Here is a 23850-nt window from a genome sequence, read left to right as displayed (position 1 = left end):
TGTTGTTGTTGTTGTTGTTGTTATTATTATTATTATTATTATTATTATTATTATTATTATTATTATTATTATTATTATTATTATTATTTAAGCTTTGAGACAGTTACCTTTATTTCAAGTTTTTCAAGCATGATATAAAATTTCAATATCTTTAAGTTTCAAGCATTGGAATCAGTGTGAGGCACCAAGATCTTTTGTAGGACAGCATGAAACCAACATGGATGCATTGGTAGATGTCACCTGCTGTTTTACCCCACAAGTGAAGCATAATGTGATTAGCATGGGTAGTGTGAGCTTGAGTACAAGCTTGTGGTATAACAGTAATATACTGCCCTTCATATTAATATGTTTTGGGTGTTTGTGTACATCATTTTCTCAAAAGTGTTTTGATTTACTTCCTGGATAAAATAACATGCTGACCTTGTACTAACACTTCTTAGTCTCTAGCTTAGACAGAGAACTGAGTTACTGCTTTATGCATTTTTCTTATAAACCATCCTTTTTATTAACTTTTTTTCATAGATACCATTCTATATATACAGAAAAGACATGTTTATATAACAATGAGTTGATGAATTAGGGAAAACTAGTCAAAAAGCTTCTGCTAGAAATTGTGTGTAGGAAAAACTTGATATTTGACATGAACAGGAAACTAACATAAGATGAATATTTTTAGACTAGATAATTTTTAAAAAGAGTATATCTTATAGTTAAATCATTATTCATCTTCAGTACAAAATATAAATCATATAGGCATCAGTTTTCAGTGATGATTATTTTAAGCTGAAGCTTAGAATGTAACAGACATGCAAGTTTACATGATTTGATATCATAACAATGTAAGCTAATAAGATTATATGCTGCAGATTTTGTGTGCACCTCAAGAGAGACAACTTTCCAGCTGATGCTGATCCTCCCTCTCCAGGTCCAAAGGTTTCACCCTTCAGTCACTGGGTCAGTCATTTTTTATTTTGTTTTCACCTTAAAGCTTTACCACTACATAGTGGGAGAGAACTTGAGAGTAAATGTAAGGAGGGTATCAGTTAGACAAGTTGGGTGTGAAAGGAAAATTTTTAAAAGTGAGTTGAACAAGTGAAAAACTATCAAGGAGCATTCATATGATTCTGAAATGTAGAGAGGCTGATAGAAGACTGATTGATTAAAATAACTCAGTTGGATATAATAGTATAAGGCAAAGGGAAAGACCATGAATTGTGGAAAATGATGTAAGGAGAGCACTAGATGGCAAGGCTGAACAGAGGGTATTTGTGAATATATAGAATGTGATGCAGCTTCAAGGGCCTGTCTGAGTGGTTCATCTGCATCTAGTTCAGTGGACATATTGAGTTGGATATATGAAAAGGCTGCTATGGTACTTCAGGTAAACCAGTTCTGCCATTGAACCTGGAAGTAGAGAGACATAGGTCTACTTGTATAACAGATCTATGAGAAAGATTGGTCATTAAGGGTCTGCCCTTTCCTAATCCACCTCTGTAGACACCCGAGGAATAAGATTTTGTATTTGTTCTTAAGGAATGTTTAAGAATGTAGATTAAGTTGAATTTATTGAATCAGGTCAGACTTTCTAAAAAAGTATAAAGCACAGCTTTTACAAAATGAAGCATACTACACGTGACAAATGCATACAGTGTTTAAGGAAGGTTCTGTGTAGAGGTCATCCCAAAGATGTAACTACATATGATTATTATTGAATATAATGCATTTGTACCAAATAACAAAAAAAATGATAAAATACAAAATGAAGAAAGCTACTGACTGGTTATGATTATAATAGAAATACTTTTCAGGATATTTTGCTGAAAATGTGAAGAAAATTACAAATAACTTCAAATGCATGTAGTGTGGGTAGTATGTGTAGCAGGAAACTGGGATTGCTACTTATTATTAGGTGGCATGTCTGGATGTGAAAGGGTTAAAACCAGATTGGTTAAAAGTAGTCAATTTAGAGACAGGACAGCATAGCTCCTTTCCTTTATATCACAACTCAGTAAATACAGACACACATAAATACTCACACCCCTTTACATCCTCCACCTACAGATGTTCCTCCCCAAACCACTCACACATACATACATTGAGTCTTGGGTGCAGTGAGGTACATGTTTGGAAGCCTCTTAATAAGTAGCCCTTGCTTATCTATCAGCAAGTAGGTGTAGGATATAACCCGAGGAGTTGTGACCTCGCCGTACCAGTGTATGGTGTGTGAGTGGTCTCAGTCCTACCCAAAAGATCAGTCTCTAGGAGCTCTGAGCTCTTTCTGTAGAGGAACAGCTGGCTGGGTGACAAGCAGACAACCACAGGTAAATTGCTTATTTCAGTGATGATTTTTTATTCATATCTGAAACTGCTTATATATGCAAATGGTATGTGATAGTCTAGAAGAGGTAAAGTAGTCATAGTCTCACTGCAAGGAAGAGAAATTAAGGCTGAACTGTAAAAATTTCAAAATAGTTGAGTTCAATAGGGGAAGGGTTGATCCTGATCTTGTGTCCCATCATAAATCATATTCTTTCTCACTAGATGTGTTAGATGTGGCAAGTCCACTGCTCTATGAGTGTGTAACTCTGGGGCAGTACAATAAACACTTGATATAAGAAACACATGTGGGGGCTGGGTAGGTTGCTAAAGATGAAAATTCTCTATATCCAGAGGTCGTTAATTAAGATACATTTAATGAATTTTCAATCCAAAGCTAGATGTTGCGCCTATGTGCGCAACAACTTAACTTCCTCTTGTGCCCACACTCTTGAATCTTCTGAGTTTTCCACTATCTAGCTACAACTACAGAGTAACTCTCAAACCAGATTTATCTGTGCTGTATACCTCTCATCTAACTCCTCTGACTGTAAGAAATTCTGATTGCTTAACTTCAAAAGTGGAGCACATTCCGACTCTCTTTCCTTTTGTGGAGATCTCCATTCTTGAAGACTTCAATGTTTACCATCAGCTTTGGCTTTCCTCTCCCTTCACTGACCATCCTGGTGAATTAGCCTTTAGCTTTGCTATTCTCCATGACCTATAGCAATTGGTGCAACACCTTACTCCTGCTCCTGACCATCTTGGAGATAACGCCCAACATTCTTGACCTTTTCCTAATCTCTAATCCTTCTGCTTATGCTGTTACCCTATCTTCTCCGTTGGGTTCCTCCGATCATAATCTCATATCTGTATCTTGTCCTATCGCTCCAATCCCTCCTCAGGATCCCCCAAAGCAAAGGTGCCTCTGACGTTTTGCCTCTGCTAGTTGGGGGACCTGAGGAGGTATTTTGCTGATTTTCCTTGGAATGACTACTGCTTCCGTGTCAGAGACAGGTCTCTGTGTGCAGAGCACATAACAAAGGTGATAATGTCTGTCATGGAGGTGTACATTCCTCACCCTTTTTCTCTACCTAAACCTTCTAAAGAAACCTTTGTTTAACATAGCCTGTTCTCATGCTATACATGAGCCTTCCATCACCAGAATCTCATGCGTCTATATTTCTGCCCGGAACCATGCCAAGTCTGTTCTCCAACTAGCCAAAAACTCCTTCATTAATAGAACGTGTCAAGATATAACTCCCTCTGTGACTTCTGGCAGCTAACCAAAAACATCTCCAATAACTTTGCTTCTTCTTTCCCTCCTTTATTTCAACCAGATGGCACCACTGCTATCACATCTATCTCAAAAACTTAACTCTTTGCTCAAAGCTTTTCTAAAAAACTCTACCTTGGATGATTCAGGGCTTGTCCCTCCCTCTCCTCCATCTTCTGACTACTTCATGCTACCTATTGAAATTCTTCACAGTGATGTTTTCCATATCCTCATTGGCCTAAACTTTTGGAAGGCTTATAGACCTGATGGGGTCCCTCCTACTGTTCTCTGAAACTGCACCTCCCTGCTTGCGCCTTGCCTAGTCAAACTCTTTCAACTCTGTCAACATCTACCTTTCCTTCTTGCTGGAAGATTGCCTACATTTAGCCTGTTCATAAAAAGAGTGACCGTTCTAATCCCTCAAACTACTGTCCTATTGCTTTCATTTCCTGCCTACCTAAAATTTTGTAATCTATCCTCAACAGGAAGATTCTAAAACATCTAACACTTCACAACCTTCTATCTGATCGCCAGTATGGGTTCCGTCAAGGACACTCTACTGGTAATCTTGCTTTCCTTACTGAGTCTTGGTCATCCTCTTTTAGAGATTTTTGTGAAACTTTTGCTGTTGCCATAGACATATCAAAAGCTTTTGATAGAGTCTGGCACAAAGCTTTGATTTCCAAACTACCCTTCTATGGCTTCTATCATTCTTTCTGTAACTTCATCTCAAGTTTCCTTTCTGACTGTTCTATATCTGCTGTGATAGATAGTCATTGTTCTATTAAGAGTCATTAAATCTATTAAGAGTGGTGTTCCTCAAGGCTCTGTCCTGTCATCCACCCCCTTCCTATTATTCATCAATGATTTTCAAAGCCAAACTTCTTGTCCTATCCACTCCTACACTGATGATACCACTCTGTACTTCTCCACATCTTTTCACAGACTTCCAACCCTTCAGGAAGTAGAGTTTATGCAGGGAAGCCAGAGAATGCCTGACTTCTGATCACTCTACAATTTTTTGATTAGGGCAGAGCAAACTTGGTATTGTTGAATGCCTCAAAAATTCAGTTATTCTATCTATCAACTTGACACAACCTTCCAGACAATTATCTCCTCTTCTTCAGTGACACTCAGCTGTCATCCTCTTCTACACTGAACATCCTTGGTCTGTCCTTTTCTTATGATCTAAACTGGAAACTTCACATCTCATCTCTAGCTAAAACATTTTCTCTGAAGTTCAGTTTTCTGAGACATTTCCACCAGTTTTTCTAATCCCCCAAGCTAGTAACTTTGTACAGGGGCCTTATCTATCAATGAATGGAGTATGCTTCACATGTCTGGGTGGGGAGGGGGAAGAGTTCCACTCATATCACTCTTCTAGACAGGGTGGAATCAAAAGCTTTTTGTCTCATCAACTCTCCTCTAACTGACTGTCTTCAGCTTCTTTCTCATTGCTGCAATGCTGCATCTCTTGCTAACTTCTACTGCTATTTTCATGCAAACTGCTCTTGTGATCTTGCTAACTGCATGCCTTCCCTTCTCCCATGGTCTTGCTGCACAGGATTTTCTTCTTTCTCTTACCCCTATTCTGTCCACCTCTCTAATGCAAGAGTTAACCAGTATTCTAAATCATTCATCCCTTTCTCTGGTAAACTTTGAAACTCCCTGCCTCTTTCTGTATTTCCACCTTTCTATGACTTGTACTTCTTCAAGAGGGAGGTTTCAAGACACTTATCCTTCAATTTTTGACTACTACTTTGGACCCTATTTGGTGACTGGCATCTCAGTGGGCTTTTTTTTCTTTCTTTTTTTAATTGGATTTTTGTTGCCCTTGGCCGGTGTCCCTCCTATATAAAAAACCATTCATTATATATGGAAAGTCATTTGGTCATACGGATCCTCTAGTTCCTCTCAACTCCCCACTCCCTGTTGCGTTTTATATTCACAGCAGTTAAAAATAATTGTTTCTGTCTTATACTGGACAGTACAGTACTGTACAGTACTGTCCTCATATGAATGCAAAGAAAAAGATTGTATAGTCTTCAAATCCTCTGTGTGTGTGTGTGTGTGTGTGTGTGTGTGTGTGTGTGTGTGTGTGTGTTTGGGTGTGTATTTACCTAGTTGTGGTTTATGGGAGGGGGAGTGATCTCATAGTATCCTGTCTCTATATCTATCCAGTTTGGTCTTAAAAGCATGGACAGTTTTGGCATTGACAACTTCTTCACTGAGTTCATTCCATTTGTTCACACTTCTGTGAGGAAAACTATACTTCTTGATGTCTCTTCTACAGTTAACTGTCTTCAACTTCTTACTATCCCCTTGTACTCTGTGTGTCTAAGTTTATGAAATATTCTTAGTCCACATTTTCCATACCATTTATTGTTCTATAGATGTTTATTAAATCCCCTTTCTTCCTTCTATTTTCAAAAGCAGGAATTTCCAACATTCTTAATCTCTCTTCATAGGTTGACTTGCTTAGTGACTGCTCTTTGTACTCTTTCTAATTTTATTCCTCCTTCTATGAGACCACATCACTGCCACATATTCTAATCTTGGTCTTATCTTGGAAATCAGCAACTTTTTAAATTCCTTCATCCAAATATGAGAATGCCATTTTTACTCTTTTTAGCAAATTCATTGTCTCTCCAGTAACTTTATCAATGTGTCTGTCTGGAGTCAAATTTTCACTAACTGTCACTCCCAAATCCACTTCCTCTTTTGACTTCTTTAACTTCACACCATCCATCTCATAATGATATTGTATTCTTTTCTTACTCTTATCAAACTCCATTACTTTACATTTACTTAAATTGAATTACATTTCCCAGGATTTACTCCATCTATTTATCTTATCTAAATGATCTTGCAGTACCATACAGTCATTTATATTCTCTACCCTTCTCATCAGCTTAGCATCATCCACAAATAAGTTCATATAACTATCTATTTCTTCATTTATGTCATTCACATATATTACAAGCATTATTGGTCCCAACACTGATCCCTGTGGGACACCACTAGTTACTTTCAGCTAAGATGAATTTTGATCTTGTATTACAGTTCTCATCTCTCTATCATCCAGATAATCCTTCATCCACTCCAGCAGTCTTCCTCCAATTTTTCCATAATTTTTTATCTTCCATAGCAATCTTCGGTGTGGTACTCTGTCAAACACTTTCTTCAAGTTTAAGTAGACACCATCCACCCATCTGTCTCTCTCCTGCATAATATCGACTACCCTTGAATAAAAGGACAATAAGTTCATGGAGCATGATCTTTCCCTCCTAAATCCAAATTGACAGTTTACCAAAACTTTATCGCTTTTCAAATGTTCCAAATTTTTTCATCTAACCACAGGGAAGAACATGTATACAATGCCATCTTATCTCTAAAGCTGAGAAAGAACTCACCAAGCCATATTGTAGGGAGCTCAGACAGTAAAGACACACATAAAGGGCTTAATACCCTGAGAGTCATTTCCCATAGGCTAACCACCCACTTCCCAGCAGGATATTATATTATTCATGCCCAAGTCCAGTCTATCTACAGTCTGTTAGAAGACAGGCTCTCACCCATGTTACCACTGGTGGAGCCTGGAGAGACTGCAAACAGCTGTACTCCAGTGAAAATACTATTCAGTCCTCTTGTCCTTGACACACATAGCCTTGTGTGTCAAGGACCAGTTGCATTTGATGAATACATAGCACTTGAAAAGACAAGAGGGTAGCAACAGACATAGAGAGGATGAGTGAGTACCTGCTCCCACATTCTCACCAAGATGCCCAAACACACACAAAAACCTGAATCAGTATCAACTAGGATACCTTACTGCCTTTGTTTAAAGAGACCAGCAAATACAGACAGCCTCTCATGGAGCTAATCCTATCCAATATGGTAGGGGCATTGGTGAATCTTCTGCTAAATAACTTTTGATATTCCCCTGAATACACCAGCTCTCTTAGCACATCTACCTCTGATAAGGGTCTAGCTTCAACTGAAGTGTGGATGAGAGGCTGGCCAGCTCTGCCCACCTCACTCACTATCTCGCTCTAAAACAAACATCAAGTTATATAAATTATTATATGCTTATTAGAGGGGCTGAGTGGGATTTATTAATCTTATAGTGGAGTGCAACTATTCATTTTTTTCTTATTAGTAAGCTCTCAGAATTGAGGGGAACTAGGAGAAAATTTAAGGAAACTAAGACAGGGTGGGAAGAACACTTAAATACATAAACTCAAGGTACATGGAATAGGGGATGAGTATGAGTCATCACGACTTGCAACCCCCACCCTCTCTCTCTCTCTCTCTCTCTCTCTCTCTCTCTCTCTCTCTCTCTCTCTCTCTCTCTCTCTCTCTCTCTCTCTCTCTCTCTCTCTCTCTCTCTCTCTCTCTCTCTCTCTCTCTCTCTCTCTCTCTCTCTCTCTCTCTCTCTCTCTCTCTCTCCATCCTTCCCTTCCAACCTCTCCCAGATAAGTTAACATAGAGAGAGAGAGAGAGAGAGAGAGAGACAGATGGGAGGCAGGCAGCAGTCAGTCAGGAGTTTAGCTGTGTGTATTTACCTAGTTGTATTGTACAGGGCACAAGCCAAAGCTCATTTTGTCCTGTCTCCATATCCATATTTATCCAGTATCTCTTTAAACATATATACAGTATTTCCTTCATATAATTGCTTTTTCATTATTTCAGTATGGGAAGCTGTATTTCTTGATGTCGCTTGAACATCCACTCTTCTTTATTTTCTTCCCATGCCCCCTCTTCCATCTCTCTCCCTCCTCCATCTGTGGTACCAAGTCATTTCTGTCTATTCTTTTTATATTGTTTACTAATTTGTACATTGTTATCAAGTATCCTCTTTCACTTCTCTCTTGTAATGTTGGTAATTCCATCTCTTCAAGTCTTTCTTCATAGCTTAAGTCTTTCAATTCTGGTACCATCTTTGTCACTATCCTCTTTATTCTTTCCAGTTTCTGTATATCTTTTTTTCTACGTGGAGCCCACACTACTGCTGCATATTCTAATTTAGGTTGTATCATGCTTGTTATAATTTTCTTGATCTTTTCTTTATCTAAATAGTTAAACACCTCTCTAACAAGCTGTATGTAGAGCTGAATATTCCGTTTATGTGCCTTTCAGGTGATAGTGTTTCCTGGATCATTACTCCCAAATCTTTTTCTTCATTACTTTTCATTATTATTTCTCCTCCCATTTTGTAATTCCATAAAGGTCTCTTTTTACCTTTTCCTATTTCCAACATGTGGCATTTTCTGGCATTAAATTCTAGTTTCCATCTTTGGCTCCTTGTATGTATCTTGTCAGTATCCTTTTGTAACCCCTTACAGTCATTTTCATCCATTATTATTTTCATTATTTTTGCATCATCAGCAAAAAAGGTTTATATAACTATTTAGATCCTCTGTCATATCATTTATATATATTTTAAACATAATAGGTGCCAACACAGATCCTTGCAGTATCTCACTTCTCACTTTGTACCAACTTGAATTAGTGTCTGATTACTGTTTCCATTTCCCTCCCTTGTAAATAATCCTCCATACATCTCAATGTTGCTCCCTTTAGTCCTCCTTCAGTCTCTAACTTCCACATAAGGCTTTTGTGGGGAACTTTATCAAATACTTTTTTGAGGTCCAGGTATACTGCATCAACCCATCCATCTCTCTCTTGCACTCCATCTATTATTTTCATATAAAAGCTCAGTAGATTTGTGATGCAGGATCTCCCTTTCCTGAATCCAAATTGCTTTTCTGTAATTATCTTTTCATCTTCTAAATATTCCCCCAGTCTATCTTTAATTACTATTTCACAAAGCTTGCTTACAATACTTGTTTGTGACATTGGTCTGTAATTTAATGTTTCCATTTGATTTTTCCCTTTGTATATTGGGACTATGTTAGCTCTTTTCCTTTCCCTTGGTAATTTTCCTTCTCTCAGCGAGCTCTTAATTATATCCCATATGGGTTCCTCCATTTGTGCCACAAAATCAGTTTCCTTTGTAAACACAGAATGAAAATTCATTCATTAGTTCACTCATCTCAGTATTTTCATAAATTCTTCTTTCTCTTTTCAACTTGTTTATTCCATTCCTTTGTTTCATTTTTCCATTTACATATCTGTAGAAGAGTTTGGGCTCTTCCTTGCAATTTCTTACTATGTCACTTTCAAAATTTCTTTCTTCATCTCTTCTTATTATGCCATATTAATTCCTTGCCTTTCTGTATTCTTCCCTAGTGTTCTGTTAAGATTTCTTATGATTTTCCTCCATGCTCTGTCCTTTTTCTTTTTTGCTTCTATACACCTGGCATTATACCATTCATGCTTCCCAATTTTCACTTTATAACTTGGTACAAACTGTTGCACCCTCTATCTATACTTGCTCAAAAATATCTCATATTTTCTTGCACTACTTTATCTTCAAATAGCTCTTTCCAGTTAATTTCTTCCATAAAATTTATTAAGCTCAGAAAAATTAGCCTTAGCATAGTTCTGTCTCTTATTTCTAAATTGTTCACTCCTGTGCAACATTGTACTTCTTCCTAGTGGACTCAGACAATGTATACTTGGTCTACTTTCTGGGATTTTCACCATCATGGTTTGCATAAATTCTTTGCTCCGTGACCCAACATTTTCTTTAACTTCCATCTCCTCCCAGTTAATTCCTTTACTGATGAAGTCATCTACTAAGAGCACTTTGTTACTTCTCCTTATCATTCCCTCTATGCTATTTCTTGTTTCTAGTTGCATAGTTTTATATTCATTGGTCTCCCATGCATTAGTTTTTGGTGGTATGTACATCACAATAATTTTCCTTCTTTTCACTTCCTTTGATCTTAATCAGAACGCTCAAAGTTTCCACCATTCCATCACCATGTTCCACTTCCTCAATAACAATATCCTCTTTTACCAATATCATCACTCCTCCTCCCTTTCCTTTTCTGTTTCTCCTCCATGTACTTTAACCTTCCTTTGCAAATCTCAACTTTATTTCCTCTTATAATTTGGTTTCCATTAAACATACCATGTCTAGTCTATTGTTCTTTTGTAGTCTTTAAGTTCCAATAAGCTTGACACCAAACCGTCCATATTTTTATACATAATTTTTAAGCTTCCACTTGGTGATCTTCTGTGGCATCTTTGTGCCACCATTTCCTTACTTTCATGTCCACAATTTTCAAAATTAATCTTCTCACTTGTTCCTGTGTTCTCTCTTCATGTGATGTCACTGCAGAGGCTGTGGCTAGACTCCGCGGGAGAAAAACCTTATCGCTTTTCAAAAATATGCAGTTGACTGCATGTCAACCAATTCTCCCCATTTTATAACCTATGATGTTCATAAAATAAAGCAGCATGTCATGCTTGCATCATTCTTCAACCAGGCTTCTCTCCTTTTAGTGACTTTCAACCTTGCTTACCATATTCAAAGAGACATTCACTCACACACAAAAGTTAAGACCTCAGTTAAGTGTTATATGCTATCTCAGTTTTGGCTGGGGTGGCATGAGTGGCCCTTCTAGTGCAGGCTGCCCCGATTCCTATCTTAGCTCATGCTCACTGGAGAATAGGTATGGGATGTGAGTTGAAAGGTGTGACCTTGCACCCTAGTAGTAATGGACAACCAACAATCATACCTTTCTCTGGATGTGTTTGGAACCTGTGTTTGTGTTGTGTAAAAGGTCAGAAATGGTCTGTACCACATCATGAAAGGTGCTGGACCAGTGATGTATTGAAGAAATACAATCATCATCACCATTTGGACCAAGGGTGTTCAGGTACAAATTGTCTAACATCTAATCTTCAATATCAGCACTAAAAAAAAGTCATTAACAAGTAATTCTTTCTTTCTTCAGGTTCAGCCAGGTCACACCATTATGCTAGTGAGCCCTCTCACCATGGTGAACCTCCTTCCATATGATCTCCATTATGAGGTTAAGATTCCTGGGACTCCAAAGGGTCGAATCAGGCCAGGAGAAGATGCCTGCCTCCATTCAGTTGATCCAGCAGAAAGTGTTACTCTCATGTTATGGACAGACACTTTAAGTCCTTGTGGGGAAATCTGTCTGAATCCCTCCTCTTCCCCATACCTAGTTACTCTCAAGTTGCAGGATGTCCAGAAGCGTCTCCTCTACTTACACATCAAAGTTCACCTGCAATATGGAGGGGCTCTCAAGGTGGGTGTTTGTAGTTTCTGTCTTCAAGAACCAAAAATATGGTTATTTCTAATTCAGAAAACTGACTACATTTTCCTTATATTTTCAAATTTGACACAAGACAGATCTGCCTGTCCAAAATCATTATTAGTCTTTATTTCTGTTATTTATTTAACAGTCATGGGCATTGCATCACAATTTCCCACCTATTACTGCTGTCCTTTATCACTACACTTCAGTTTCTCCAACTGTTACACTTCATCATCTCACACCATACATAAACATATACAAGTGAGGGAAGGAACAGAATGATCTATAAGAGATGTATAAAATAATGGAATTTGAGGAAGGAAAGTGATCAAAATTACAATAAATGAGATTATCAGTAAAAAAGGAGAAAATTAAAACCGTATGGATAAGGTCAGATACAGATGAAGAAAAAAGAGCTAAGACTGATACAAAGGAAAAAAGGAGCAGTGCACAAAAGTTTTATTGGAGAGTTATAGACATGAATACTGAAACAGAGTTAAAGAAAAATAAGATAAAAGCAAGAAATAGTATATAGTAACACTGATATCAGTAATATAAAATTGACTTGAAATAAACAAAATAAATATCTTATATTTAGTGAAAAGAACTAAAACCACTTCACAAAGTTCAACTGGATCAAGAAAGATATAACATACAGAAAAAGGATAGAAGTTGAGAAGTAGGAAGAGGATGTTTTAATAGCAGCTAGAAAAGATTTGGAAGTAAACATTGTTGAACTGGAGAAGTGGTGATCTAATAGTCAGTGCTTGGACATGGTGGTCTCAAGGATCTGGGTTCAAGCTGCTCCAGAGCTTCAAGGGGCAGCATGAGCCCCTGCCTGCACCACCTATCATCCTCCACAAATATGAGAATTTCTTACAAGCACAATGAGCCAAGAACATTAAAAGAAAAAGAAGAAAAAAAACATGGCATGGGGAAGCAGACATAAGAAATGTTACTATTGAAAGTGAAGATAAAAAGAACCATTGCTGTTGTATCTTTCCCAACAGTGACAAGTTCATGGAAAAAGGAGGAGCACTAAGAAATGATAAATGATACAACACATTTAAGCAACTAACAACAGCTACGAAAATGATACCTGAATTGGAAGACCTAAGTTACAAGGAAAGACTGGAAGAAATTGGATTACCAACACTGCAAGAAAGAAGGGAAAGAGGAGACCTGATAAGAATGTTCAAATTAGTAAATGGCATGGAGAAGATAGACAGAGATGACCTAGTTGTAAAAGTGGAGGAAGGAGATAAACGTACAAGGGGACATATGAAGAAATTAAAGAAGAGTCATTGTTTGGGAGATATTAAGAAATACAGCTTTCCACATCGAACGGTTGAAATATGGAATAACTTAAAAGAAGAGATGGTTGTGGCAAAGAGTGTGCACATGTTTAAAGAGAGATTGGACAAATTTGGGTATGGAGACAGGACTAATTGAGCTTTGGCTCGGACCCTGTACTATACAACTAGGTAAATACAACTAGGTAAATACACACACAATATACTAAGTACAGTCCCAGTATGTTATGAGGAAATACTTAAGATGATGGAAGAACTTGATGTAAATAAAGCATCTGGTCCAGATGGAGTAGCAAACTAGATATTAAAAGAATGTAGAGAACAACTGGCTAAAAAAAATTCAGTCTAGTGGTGACATCACTATCCCAGGGAAGAGTACTGAAAGAATGGAGGAGAGCAAATATTACACCAATATTCAAAGGAGAAAATAAAGAAAACCCACTAAATTACAGACCAGTGTCCTTGACTAGTGTTGTAGGAAAACTATGTGAAAGAACAATAAAGGAAAGATGGATGGAACACTTGGAAAGAGATAATTTGGATTTAGGAGGGGAAGATCATACTCCATGAACTTATTGTCCTTTTATTCAAAGGTAGTCAATATTGTGCAGGAGAGAAATGGATGGGTGGATGGTGTCTACTTAAACCTGAAGAAAGACAAAGTACCACACCAAAGATTGCTATGGAAGATAAAAAAAACTATGGAAAAATTGGAGGAAGTCTGTTGGAGTGGATAGAGGATTACCTGGATGATAGAGAGATGAGAACAGTAATACAAGACCAAATTCATCTTGGCTGAAAGTAACTAGTGGTGTCCCACAGGGGTCAGTGTTGGCACCAATAATGTTTGTAAAATATGTGAACAACATAAACAAAGAAATAGATAGTTATATGAACTTATTTGCAAATCATGCTAAGCTGATGAGAAGGGTAGAAAATGTAAATAACTGTATGGTACTGCAAGATAATTTAAATAAGATAAATAGATGAAGTAAATCTTGGCAAATGGAATTCAATTTAAGTAAATGTAAAGTAATTGAGTTTGGTAAGAGTAAGAAAAGAATACAATATCATTATGAGATGGATGGTGTGAAGTTACAGAAATCATAAGAGGAAGTTGATTTGGGAGTGACAGTTACTGAAAATTTGACTCTGGACAGACACATTAATAAAATTACTGGAGAAATGATGAATTTGTTAAAAAAGAATAAGAATGGCATTCTCATATTTAGATGAAGGAATGATAAAGAAGTTGTTGATTTCCATGATAAGACCAAGATTGGAATATGCAGCAGTGGTGTGGTCTCCTCATGTAAAGAGGAATATTATAAAATTAGAAAGAGTACAAAGAGCAGTCACTAAGATGGTTCTGGAGTTGAGTAAATCGACCTATAAAGAGAGATTTTGAATGTTGGAAATTCCTACACTTGAAAATAGGAGAGAGAGAGGAGATTTAATAAACATCTATAGAATGATAAATGGTATGGAAAATGTGGACAAAGAAGGTTTAATAAATTTAGACTCACAGAGTACAAGGGGACACAATAAGAAGTTGAAGAAAGTTAACTGTAGAAGAGACATTAAGAAGTATAGTTTTCCCCACAGAAGTGTGAATAAATGGAATGAACTCAGTGAAGACGTTGTAAATCCTGAAACTGTCAGTGCTTTTAAGACCAAACTAGATAGATATAGAGAAGGGATACTATGAGATTACTTCCCTCCCATAAACCACAAATAGGTAAATACAACTAGGTAAATACACACACACACACACACACACACACACACACACACACACACACACACACACACACACACACACACACACACACACACACACACACACACACACACACACATTATAAAATAGCTTGTGTTCTCCCAAAGGTGGTGGTGTATGCTAGCTACTGGCTCATCAACAAGACAGGTCTGCCACTTATCTTCAGGCAAGAGGGAGTTAGCACTGATGCAGCTGGTAAGTTTATCATGTACTTGAGTGTTTTTGGATTGACTTATGTAGAGCATGAACTATTCTTTTTTGGTCTATTTTCTGTGTTGTATTATAATCACTCCTTTGTATACACAAACTCATTTTCCAGCTTATTTTATTACAATATCAGTGGTTAAAATGAGATCCTTAAAGCCCATTGTTAATTTTATTCTTTCTTTCATTTTTTACCCTCTGTTGAATGGATACTCCAGTGCTTTGTGATCTTAGGACAAATATGAAATATATTTTGTGGATACAAGTATTGTAATAATCTGTATAAGATATCAGTTTTTACATAGACATATATGATGTTCAAATTAGATTCTGATCTTGGGAACAGAAAAGCAACTGTTGTGTGCAGTGACATGAAGTGATGTAAACCAAAGAGAAGTAAGAACAAAGGAAAAAAGTGAGGGAGAAGAGGAATGAGGAAAGGAGAGAGAGAGAGAGAGAGAGAGAGAGAGAGAGAGAGAGAGAGAGAGAGAGAGAGAGAGAGAGAGAGAGAGAGAGAGAGATAAGAAAAGAGACAGGCTGGGGAGGAGACTTGGATGTATCTCTGACACATAGCCTACCCAGACTGAAGCTCCTGGTATAATATTTATCCACAAGTCACTCCTCCCGCATAAATTTTCCTCTTCATTCAATTTGTGTCTCACCCAGTACTTAGTAGAAGAGTTGTTCTTGACAATAATGTAATTAGTATTCATCTAGCCCCTCCAGTTTAATCATTAGAATTTTCAGAAGTGAAGTGTCTTATTCATATAAACTAGCACAGGGTGCAGAGCAGCAAGTGGGTGGGTGTATGTATGTCACTACCCAAACCCCCTTTCTTGTACTCCCTCCCTAGCATCAGACCAGGAGTCACTACCCAGCACTTAGATGGGGCAGACATATTGAGATAGGCAGGGGTACCTGGTGGAGAGTGGGGTGAGAATACAGCTAGTCGGGTCATTTGCTTTAGGGAGATAAGTGAATCATTACCGGCTGTACGCCACGGCCTACTTAAATAGCATAGAAGTCTCCATAGTAGCCTGCCAGGGAGTGTACTCACTTATAACACACTCCATACCCAAGGAAGTGGCTCCTTGGCTGCATGTGTGTGTGTGGGCTGAGTTCTTGTACAGTGAGAGGTGAATTATCCTACTGTGTGTTCGTGGGCACTCGTTTGTAGTCATGTCTCTTGCTAGTGAGCTTGTTTAGTGTTAAATGCTACTGCGTCAGGCTCCTTGAGGATGCTTGACCTGCAGAGGACTTAAGTGATTAGCAGTGTAGTGAAATTTACCCACACATCAGGCCCTGATGAAGCCTGCTGTCCAGGAGGCTGTAAACGACACTACTCTGCCAGTGTTATAGTACCTCGCCAGAAGTGGGTGGCCTGTTATGAAGGTGGTATTCCCCCGGGGTATTATACCTCGACTATATATGTGTGGTTGCTTGTTACAATTGTTTCTTTCTAGACGTGGTTGGCGATTCTTGTCCAACTGGTGGAGTTTGTTGTAGTAGTTGTATTTCCCTTGTTTGTAGGTGGGTAAAACAGACTGGCGACCTCAGTAGGGTGACCTGGCTTTACAACTGTTGTTAAAAAGGGTGCATGAGTCAAAAGTGGACCTTGTAACCCATATTAAGCCCTGCACCCAGTCACATAGGAGGTGACTGGGGGGAAGCTAGTCCAGGTGCAGCAGCTTTGTGAAGGAGCTGGAAATTTTAGTCGTAACACAACACCTTAGACATCTGGAACATAATGATCAGCAGATCCTACTACAAATACGTACATATGTACAAGTGCAACAACCTTCCACTTCAACTGCCACTGTGAGACTGAGACAGAGGCAGTGTGTTAGAGTTGCCAGATCATGGACTGTTTACCCGCCTGCTCCCAACTGAAAAACAGCCCAAAATCCGTCCACTCCACCTTCAGGAACTTCCCAAAATGAGCCCAATCTTTTATTATTAGCAAAGTTGTCACAAAGGTAGGAAATGGAGAAGTATTTTATTTATATATATATATATATATATATATATATATATATATATATATATATATATATATATATATATATATATATATATATATATATATATATATAGGATGTAATGTGAGTTTCTGCAAATACTGAAAGAGGTGGAAGAATGTGTAATTCTAAGTAGAAAATTTTCTATACACATATGCATTTTATGGCTTTGTTTGCCCATCAGAGGAGTTGAAAATGTATGGGACTTGCAGGTGTGGTCTGCGTGTAGCTGTGAAGTGACTGTTGTATTGTCACAGCCTCGGAGGTGCCACTTAGTCAAATTACAAATGGTTTAATCTTATTTTTTTTGCAAGCTGTGGAATATTAAAGTATTTTATAACAAGACAAATGGCATTAAAAAGCATGTAATTTACCAATAAGCATTACATAACAACATTATTGCGGTGATTAAAAATACTCCTGTAAAATGCTACATGGTATTATCGAAGCAAGGGAGGAGGGGAGAAGCAAGTCTGAGTGATCTTGAAAACAGCTGAGTGATGATGCCTTGTAGCATTTTACAGGAGCACTTTTAATCACCACAATAATATTATCATGTAATGCTTATCGGTAAATTACATGGTTTTTAAATACCATTTGTCTTGGTGTAAGATACTGTAATATTTCACAGCTTGCAAAAAAATAAGATTAAACCATTCATAATTTGATCAAGTGGCACCTCTGAGGCTGTGACAATGCAACTGTCTGTCCATCACCTCATAGCTATATGTAAAGCACAGCCGCAAGTCCCATACATTTTCAACTCCTCTAATGGACGTTACACCTTATATATATATATATATATATATATATATATATATATATATATATATATATATATATATATATATATATATATATATATATATATATATATATATATATATATATATATATATATACAGTGGAACCTTGGTTACTAAATGAGTACCTTTCTGAACAACTCGGTTTTTGAACAAAAATTTCAACTCATAATTGCTTCGATTGCTGTACCTTAATTCAGTTTTCGAAAACAAAGTTACGTGATTTCAAATACTACAAGACGTAGCAAATGCAGCCATTTATCACTAATTTAGAGTTTTTATAAATGTTTCCTTCATTTTTTTTACATTTGGAAGAGACACAGAAGGTAGGACAGTAATTCAATCTTTGAAATAAGTTAAATATGATCCCATTGAAGAACCTTGATGTAAACAAACAAGGTTCAGCACTCAGGAGTAATCCCAAGCCTTCTGTAGCTCTCTCTATGACCCACAACGCCATCAATATGGCACAACTGCATTTTCCCAGCAGCTAAAACCCAGCAGCAAGATGTCTGAGTGTTATGATCACCTTAATTTTGGCAGTGAGTGTGTTGCACCTCTCTGTGTCCCTCTGTAAGGCTTCCATTACTTAAATGGTGACAAAGAGAATGTCTACATGGTCTAAACAATATCTTTTGATGAATTTTGTGTCACTAAGTTCATTCAACACATCCTTTCTGGATAAAAAAAAAAAAATTCTAAGCTAGAGATGGTATAGAGCAGCCACCTTAACAGTGGGAGCATCGGTCATTACCCGCTAAAACATGGTGGACAGGTATCTGAGTATGGATTAATCTGTTTTACACTGATTCCTATGGGGAATATAGTTAGATAAATGTGAAATTTGCTTTAACAAAATTCAATATAATGAGAGTTTACTGTATATATATATATATATATATATATATATATATATATATATATATATATATATATATATATATATATATATATATATATATATATATATATACCGTATTTGATGGCTGATAAGATGAGCTTTTTTTTTTTTCTTTTTTTAATTCTCAGAAAATGAGCCTGCATCTTATAAGGCCAAGGTTTAGCTTTGGGACAGTGGATGGTGGTAAGTCTGTGGTAACAGTGGCCCTTAAATCAAACCCTAAACATCTTTACCTATGTAAATAAAGTGATGATCACTTCTACATCACAAAAAAAGATAACTTTTTTGCAAGGTAACACTGTATAACAGGTTGTACTTACTGGTAATTCACATAAAATAACACCAATCAGGAAGAAATTAAGTGACGATGCTTACATTGCATGTACCAAAACAAAATTGCGGTCAGTGACACACCAAAACCTGGCGACACACTCAAGGTTCACTGCATTTCTTTTTTTTTTTTTTTTTTTTATGTAGGAAGGACACTGGCCAAGGGCAACAAAAATCTAATAAAAAAATGCCCACTGAAATGCCAGTCCCATAAAAGGGTCAAAGCAGTGGTCAAAAATTGATGAATAATTGTCTTGAAACCTCCCTCTTGAAGGAATTCAAGTTATAGGAAGGTGGAAATACAGAAGCAGGCAGGGAGTTCCAGAGTTTACCAGAGAAAGGGATGAATGATTGAGAATACTGGTTAACTCTTGCGTTAGAGAGGTGGACAGAATAGGGGTGAGAGAAAGAAAAAAGTCTTGTGCAGCGAGGCCGCGGAAGGAGGGGAGGCATGCAGTTAGCAAGATCAGAAGAGCAGTTAGCATGAAAATAGCAGTAGAAGACAGCTAGATATGCAACATTGTGGCGGTGAGAGAGAGGCTGAAGACAGTCAGTTAGAGGAGAGGAGTTGATGAGATGAAAAGCTTTTGATTCCACCCTGTCTAGAAGAGCAGTATGAGTGGAACCCCCCCAGACATGTGAAGCATACTCCATACATGGACGGATAAGGCCCTTGTACAGAGTTAGCAGCTGGGGGGGTGAGAAAAACTGGCGGAGACGTCTTAGAACACCTAACTTCATAGAAGCTGTTTTAGGTAGAGATGAGATGTGAAGTTTCCAGTTCAGATTATAAGTAAAGGACAGACCGAAGATGTTCAGTGTAGAAGAGGGGGACAGTTGAGTGTCATTGAAGAAGAGGTGATAGTTGTCTGGAAGGTTGTGTCAAGTTGATAGATGGAGGAATTGAGTTTTTGAGGCAATGAACAATACCAAGTTTGCTCTGCCCCAATCAGAAATTTTAGAAAGATCAGAAGTCAGGCGTTCTGTGGCTTCCCTGCGTGATATGTTTATCTCCTGAAGGGTTGGACATCTATGAAAAGACGTGGAAAAGTGCAGGGTGGTATCATCAGCGTAGGAGTGGATAGGACAAGAAGTTTGGTTTAGAAGATCATTAATGAATAATAAGAAGAGAGTGGGTGACAGGACAGAACCCTGAGGAACACCACTGTTAATAGATTTAGGAGAAGAACAGTGACCATCTACCACAGCAGCAATAGAACAGTCAGAAAGGAAACTTGAGATGAAGTTACCGGGGGAAGGATAGAAACCGTAGGAGGGTAGTTTGGAAATCAAAGCTTTGTGCCAGACTCTATCAAAAGCTTTTGATATGTCCAAGGCAACAGCAAAAGTTTCACCAAAATCTCTAAAAGAGGATGACCAAGACTCAGTAAGGAAAGCCAGAAGATCACCAGTAGAGCGGCTTTGACAGAACCCATACTGGCGATCAGATAGAAGATTGTGAAGTGATAGATGTTTAAGAATCTTCCTGTTGAGGATATATTCAAAAACTTTAGATAGGCAGGAAATTAAAGCAATAGGACGGTAGTTTGAGGGATTAGAACGGTCACCCTTTTTAGGAACAAGTTGAATGTAGGCAAACTTCCAGCAAGAAGGAAAGGTAGATGTTGACAGACAGAGCTGAAAGAGTTTGACTAGGCAAGGTGCAAGCACGGAGGCACAGTTTTGGAGAACAATAGGAGGAACCCCATCAGGTCCATAAGCCTTCAGAGGGTTTAGGCCAGCGAGGGCATGGAAAACATCATTGCGAAGAATTTTAATACGTGGCATGAAGTAGTCAGAGGTTGGAGGAGAGGGAGAAACAAGCCCAGAATCGTCCAAGGTAGGGTTTTTAGCAAAGGTTTGAGCGAAGAGTTCAGCTTTAGAAATAGATGTGATAGCAATGGTGCCATCTGGTTGAAATAGAGGAGGGAAAGAAGAAGAAGCAAAGTTATTGGAGATATTTTTGGCTAGATGCCAGAAATCACGAGGGGAGTTAGATCTTGAAAGGTTTTGACATTTTCTGTTAATGAAGGAGTTTTTGGCTAGTTGGAGAACAGACTTGGCATGGTTCCGGGCAGAAATATAAAGTGCATGAGATTCTGGTGATGGAAGGCTTAAGTACCTTTTGTGGGCCACCTCTCTATCATGTATAGCACGAGAACAAGCTGTGTTAAACCAAGGTTTAGAAGGTTTAGGATGAGAAAAAGAGTGAGGAATGTATGCCTCCATGCCAGACACTATCACCTCTGTTATGCGCTCAGCACACAAAGACGGGTCTCTGACACGGAAGCAGTAGTCATTCCAAGGAAAATCAGCAAAATACCTCCTCAGGTCCCCCAACTAGCAGAGGCAAAATGCCAGAGGCACCTTCGCTTAGGGGGATCCTGAGGAGGGATTGGAGTGATAGGACAAGATAAAGATATGAGATTGTGATCGGAGGAGCCCAACGGAGAAGAAAGGGTGACAGCATAAGCAGAAGGATTAGAGGTCAGGAAAAGGTCAAGAATGTTGGGCGTATCTCCAAGACGGTCAGGAATATGAGTAGGGTGTTGCACCAATTGCTCTAGGTCATGGAGGATAGCTAAGTTGTAGGCTAGTTCAACAGGATGGTCAGTGAAGGGAGAGGAAAGCCAAAGCTGGTGGTGAACATTGAAGTCTCCAAGAATGGAGATCTCTGCAAAAGGGAAGAGGGTCAGAATGTGCTCCACTTTGGAAGTTAAGTTGTCAAAGAATTTCTTATAGTCAGAGGAGTTAGGTGAGAGGTATACAGCACAGATAAATTTAGTATGAGAGTGACTCTGTAGTCGTAGCCAGATGGTGGAAAACTCGGAAGATTCAAGAGCATAGGCACAAGAGCAGGTTAAGTCATTGCGCACATAAACGCAGCATCCAGCTTTGGATCGAAAATGAGAATAGAGAAAGTAGGAGGGAACAGAAAAGGTGCTACTGTCAGTTGCCTCAGACACCTGAGTTTCATTGAGGAAAAGAAGATGAGGTTTAGAAGAGGAGAGGTGATGTTCTGCAGATTGAAAATTAGATCTTAGACTGCGAATATTGCAGAAGTTAATGAAGAAAAAGTTGAGGGGGGTGTCAAGACACTTAGGGTCGTCGACAGAAAGGCAGTCCGACCTGGGGACATTTATGGTCCCCTCCCCAGATGGGGACTCCGAGGCTGGTGTAGGAGTCGCCATGATGATTTTAAAATTTTTGAGTGAAGGGTGTGTGTGTTATTAGATGCTTGGAGTTTTGTGTGGAGGAAGAGAGTTGTCTTTAGAGGGCAGGCTGTGACTGCCCCCTTGTGTTGTGAGACACAAAGGGAAACGTTCAGTGAGGTCACAGCTGGGTTTAATGATAAGTTCACAGCACCCCCTGAACAGTGCTTTAGACCTCACTGGGAGTAATTATCGTTTTGGCAAATGTCTACTGCCTCCTCCTGGCTATGAGGCCATTATTCCTTGAGGTAACAACTAAAATTGTGCTTATCTTTTAGCATTCTTATCTTGCATACATGTTCTGCTAAACTTGAAGCTAATGAGAAACTATTGCTTTTTTGTAGAAAATAGCTTACCAGCTAACAAAACAAAAGATTTTATAAGTGAAGAGAGCATCACAAGGTAGGGCAGCTCATAGTGACTGTCTGTACTGAATATTTCAAATAAAAATATATTGTAGAGAATAAGGTAAATCTATTTTTACACATCCTTATGCTTTGAAAATGTACTAAAATATTATAACTAGGATTACATGTAGAATGATGAAAAATATGATGTATAAATTTTATTACCTTTTTGGGCCTTGACGTTGTCACTGCCTACACAATATTTGTTTACATCTCACAGTAGGATTGATCTAAGGACCATTGTTAGTAGGCCCTAGCAAACATTAAGATTTTTAAATGTACGGTATTGAGATCTAATAGGGATCTGAATAGTAGATGTGACAGGGCTTCAGATGTCAGGTGAAACCCTCCACTTTATATTCAGAGCTTAAGCTGGCTTATTTATTTATTTATTTTATTTTATTTATTTTTTTCAATGCCTGCCCAAACTGAGGTGTGTCTTAAAAGCCCATGCCAAATACAGTATATATATATATATATATATATATATATATATATATATATATATATATATATATATATATATATATATATATATATATATATATATATATATATATATTGTTCCTCTGGTATTTGCAGGGGGTTACATTCCAAAGCCAACCACAAATAGCAAAAAAATCCACAAATATGGGAAACCACTCCTGCAAGACTCAGAAATATCTATATTTACAGATTAAACCATAAAATATACATCTCACTTATTAACCGCATTTAAAATTCACTTTAACTTTATAAAAAACAGTCATTATACCTATAGTACATTATAATTTAATAAAAATACAGTATACTATAAAATCAAAGGGGACTAAACTAATAATAAGCCCTCAATGTATCAAACCTCTATTTACTGAACTTTGGGTATAATGCCCCCTTTAAGGGGATTGACCAAGTCATTTTCCATTTTTGTTATATATGAACCAAACTACACCAAAATTTTATGACTCATAAAGTTCTTTTGGATGAGTTATATGTAAAAGTTTCACTAAATTTGGAGCAGTAGTTTTCTTCTTTAATGAAAATACAAGAAATTGAGGTTTAGATTTTTCCATATTTTAACAACAGTTTTCCTTGGATTTTCTTGAAACCTTG

The 23850-nt window shown here is 37.8% G+C and overlaps 1 protein-coding gene across 5 annotated transcripts in view; it reads left to right on the top strand.

Moving 5' to 3' along the window:
* Positions 1-23850, top strand: part of LOC135113190 (intermembrane lipid transfer protein VPS13D-like) — a 475970-nt gene that overhangs the window by 310440 nt on the left and 141680 nt on the right. For all 5 annotated transcript variants that reach the window (XM_064028315.1, XM_064028317.1, XM_064028314.1 and 2 more), the window contains 3 exons: positions 867-954; positions 11461-11781; positions 14991-15078. In XM_064028315.1, coding sequence (XP_063884385.1) covers positions 867-954; positions 11461-11781; positions 14991-15078 — 497 coding nt within the window. The remainder of the gene's footprint in view (positions 1-866; positions 955-11460; positions 11782-14990; positions 15079-23850) is intronic.

Source organism: Scylla paramamosain, chromosome 25 (assembly GCF_035594125.1).
Source record: "Scylla paramamosain isolate STU-SP2022 chromosome 25, ASM3559412v1, whole genome shotgun sequence".
NCBI classification, from domain to species: Eukaryota; Metazoa; Arthropoda; class Malacostraca; order Decapoda; family Portunidae; genus Scylla; species Scylla paramamosain.
Note: the sequence above shows the minus strand (reverse complement) of the source record. Positions and strands in the feature narration are given on the sequence as shown.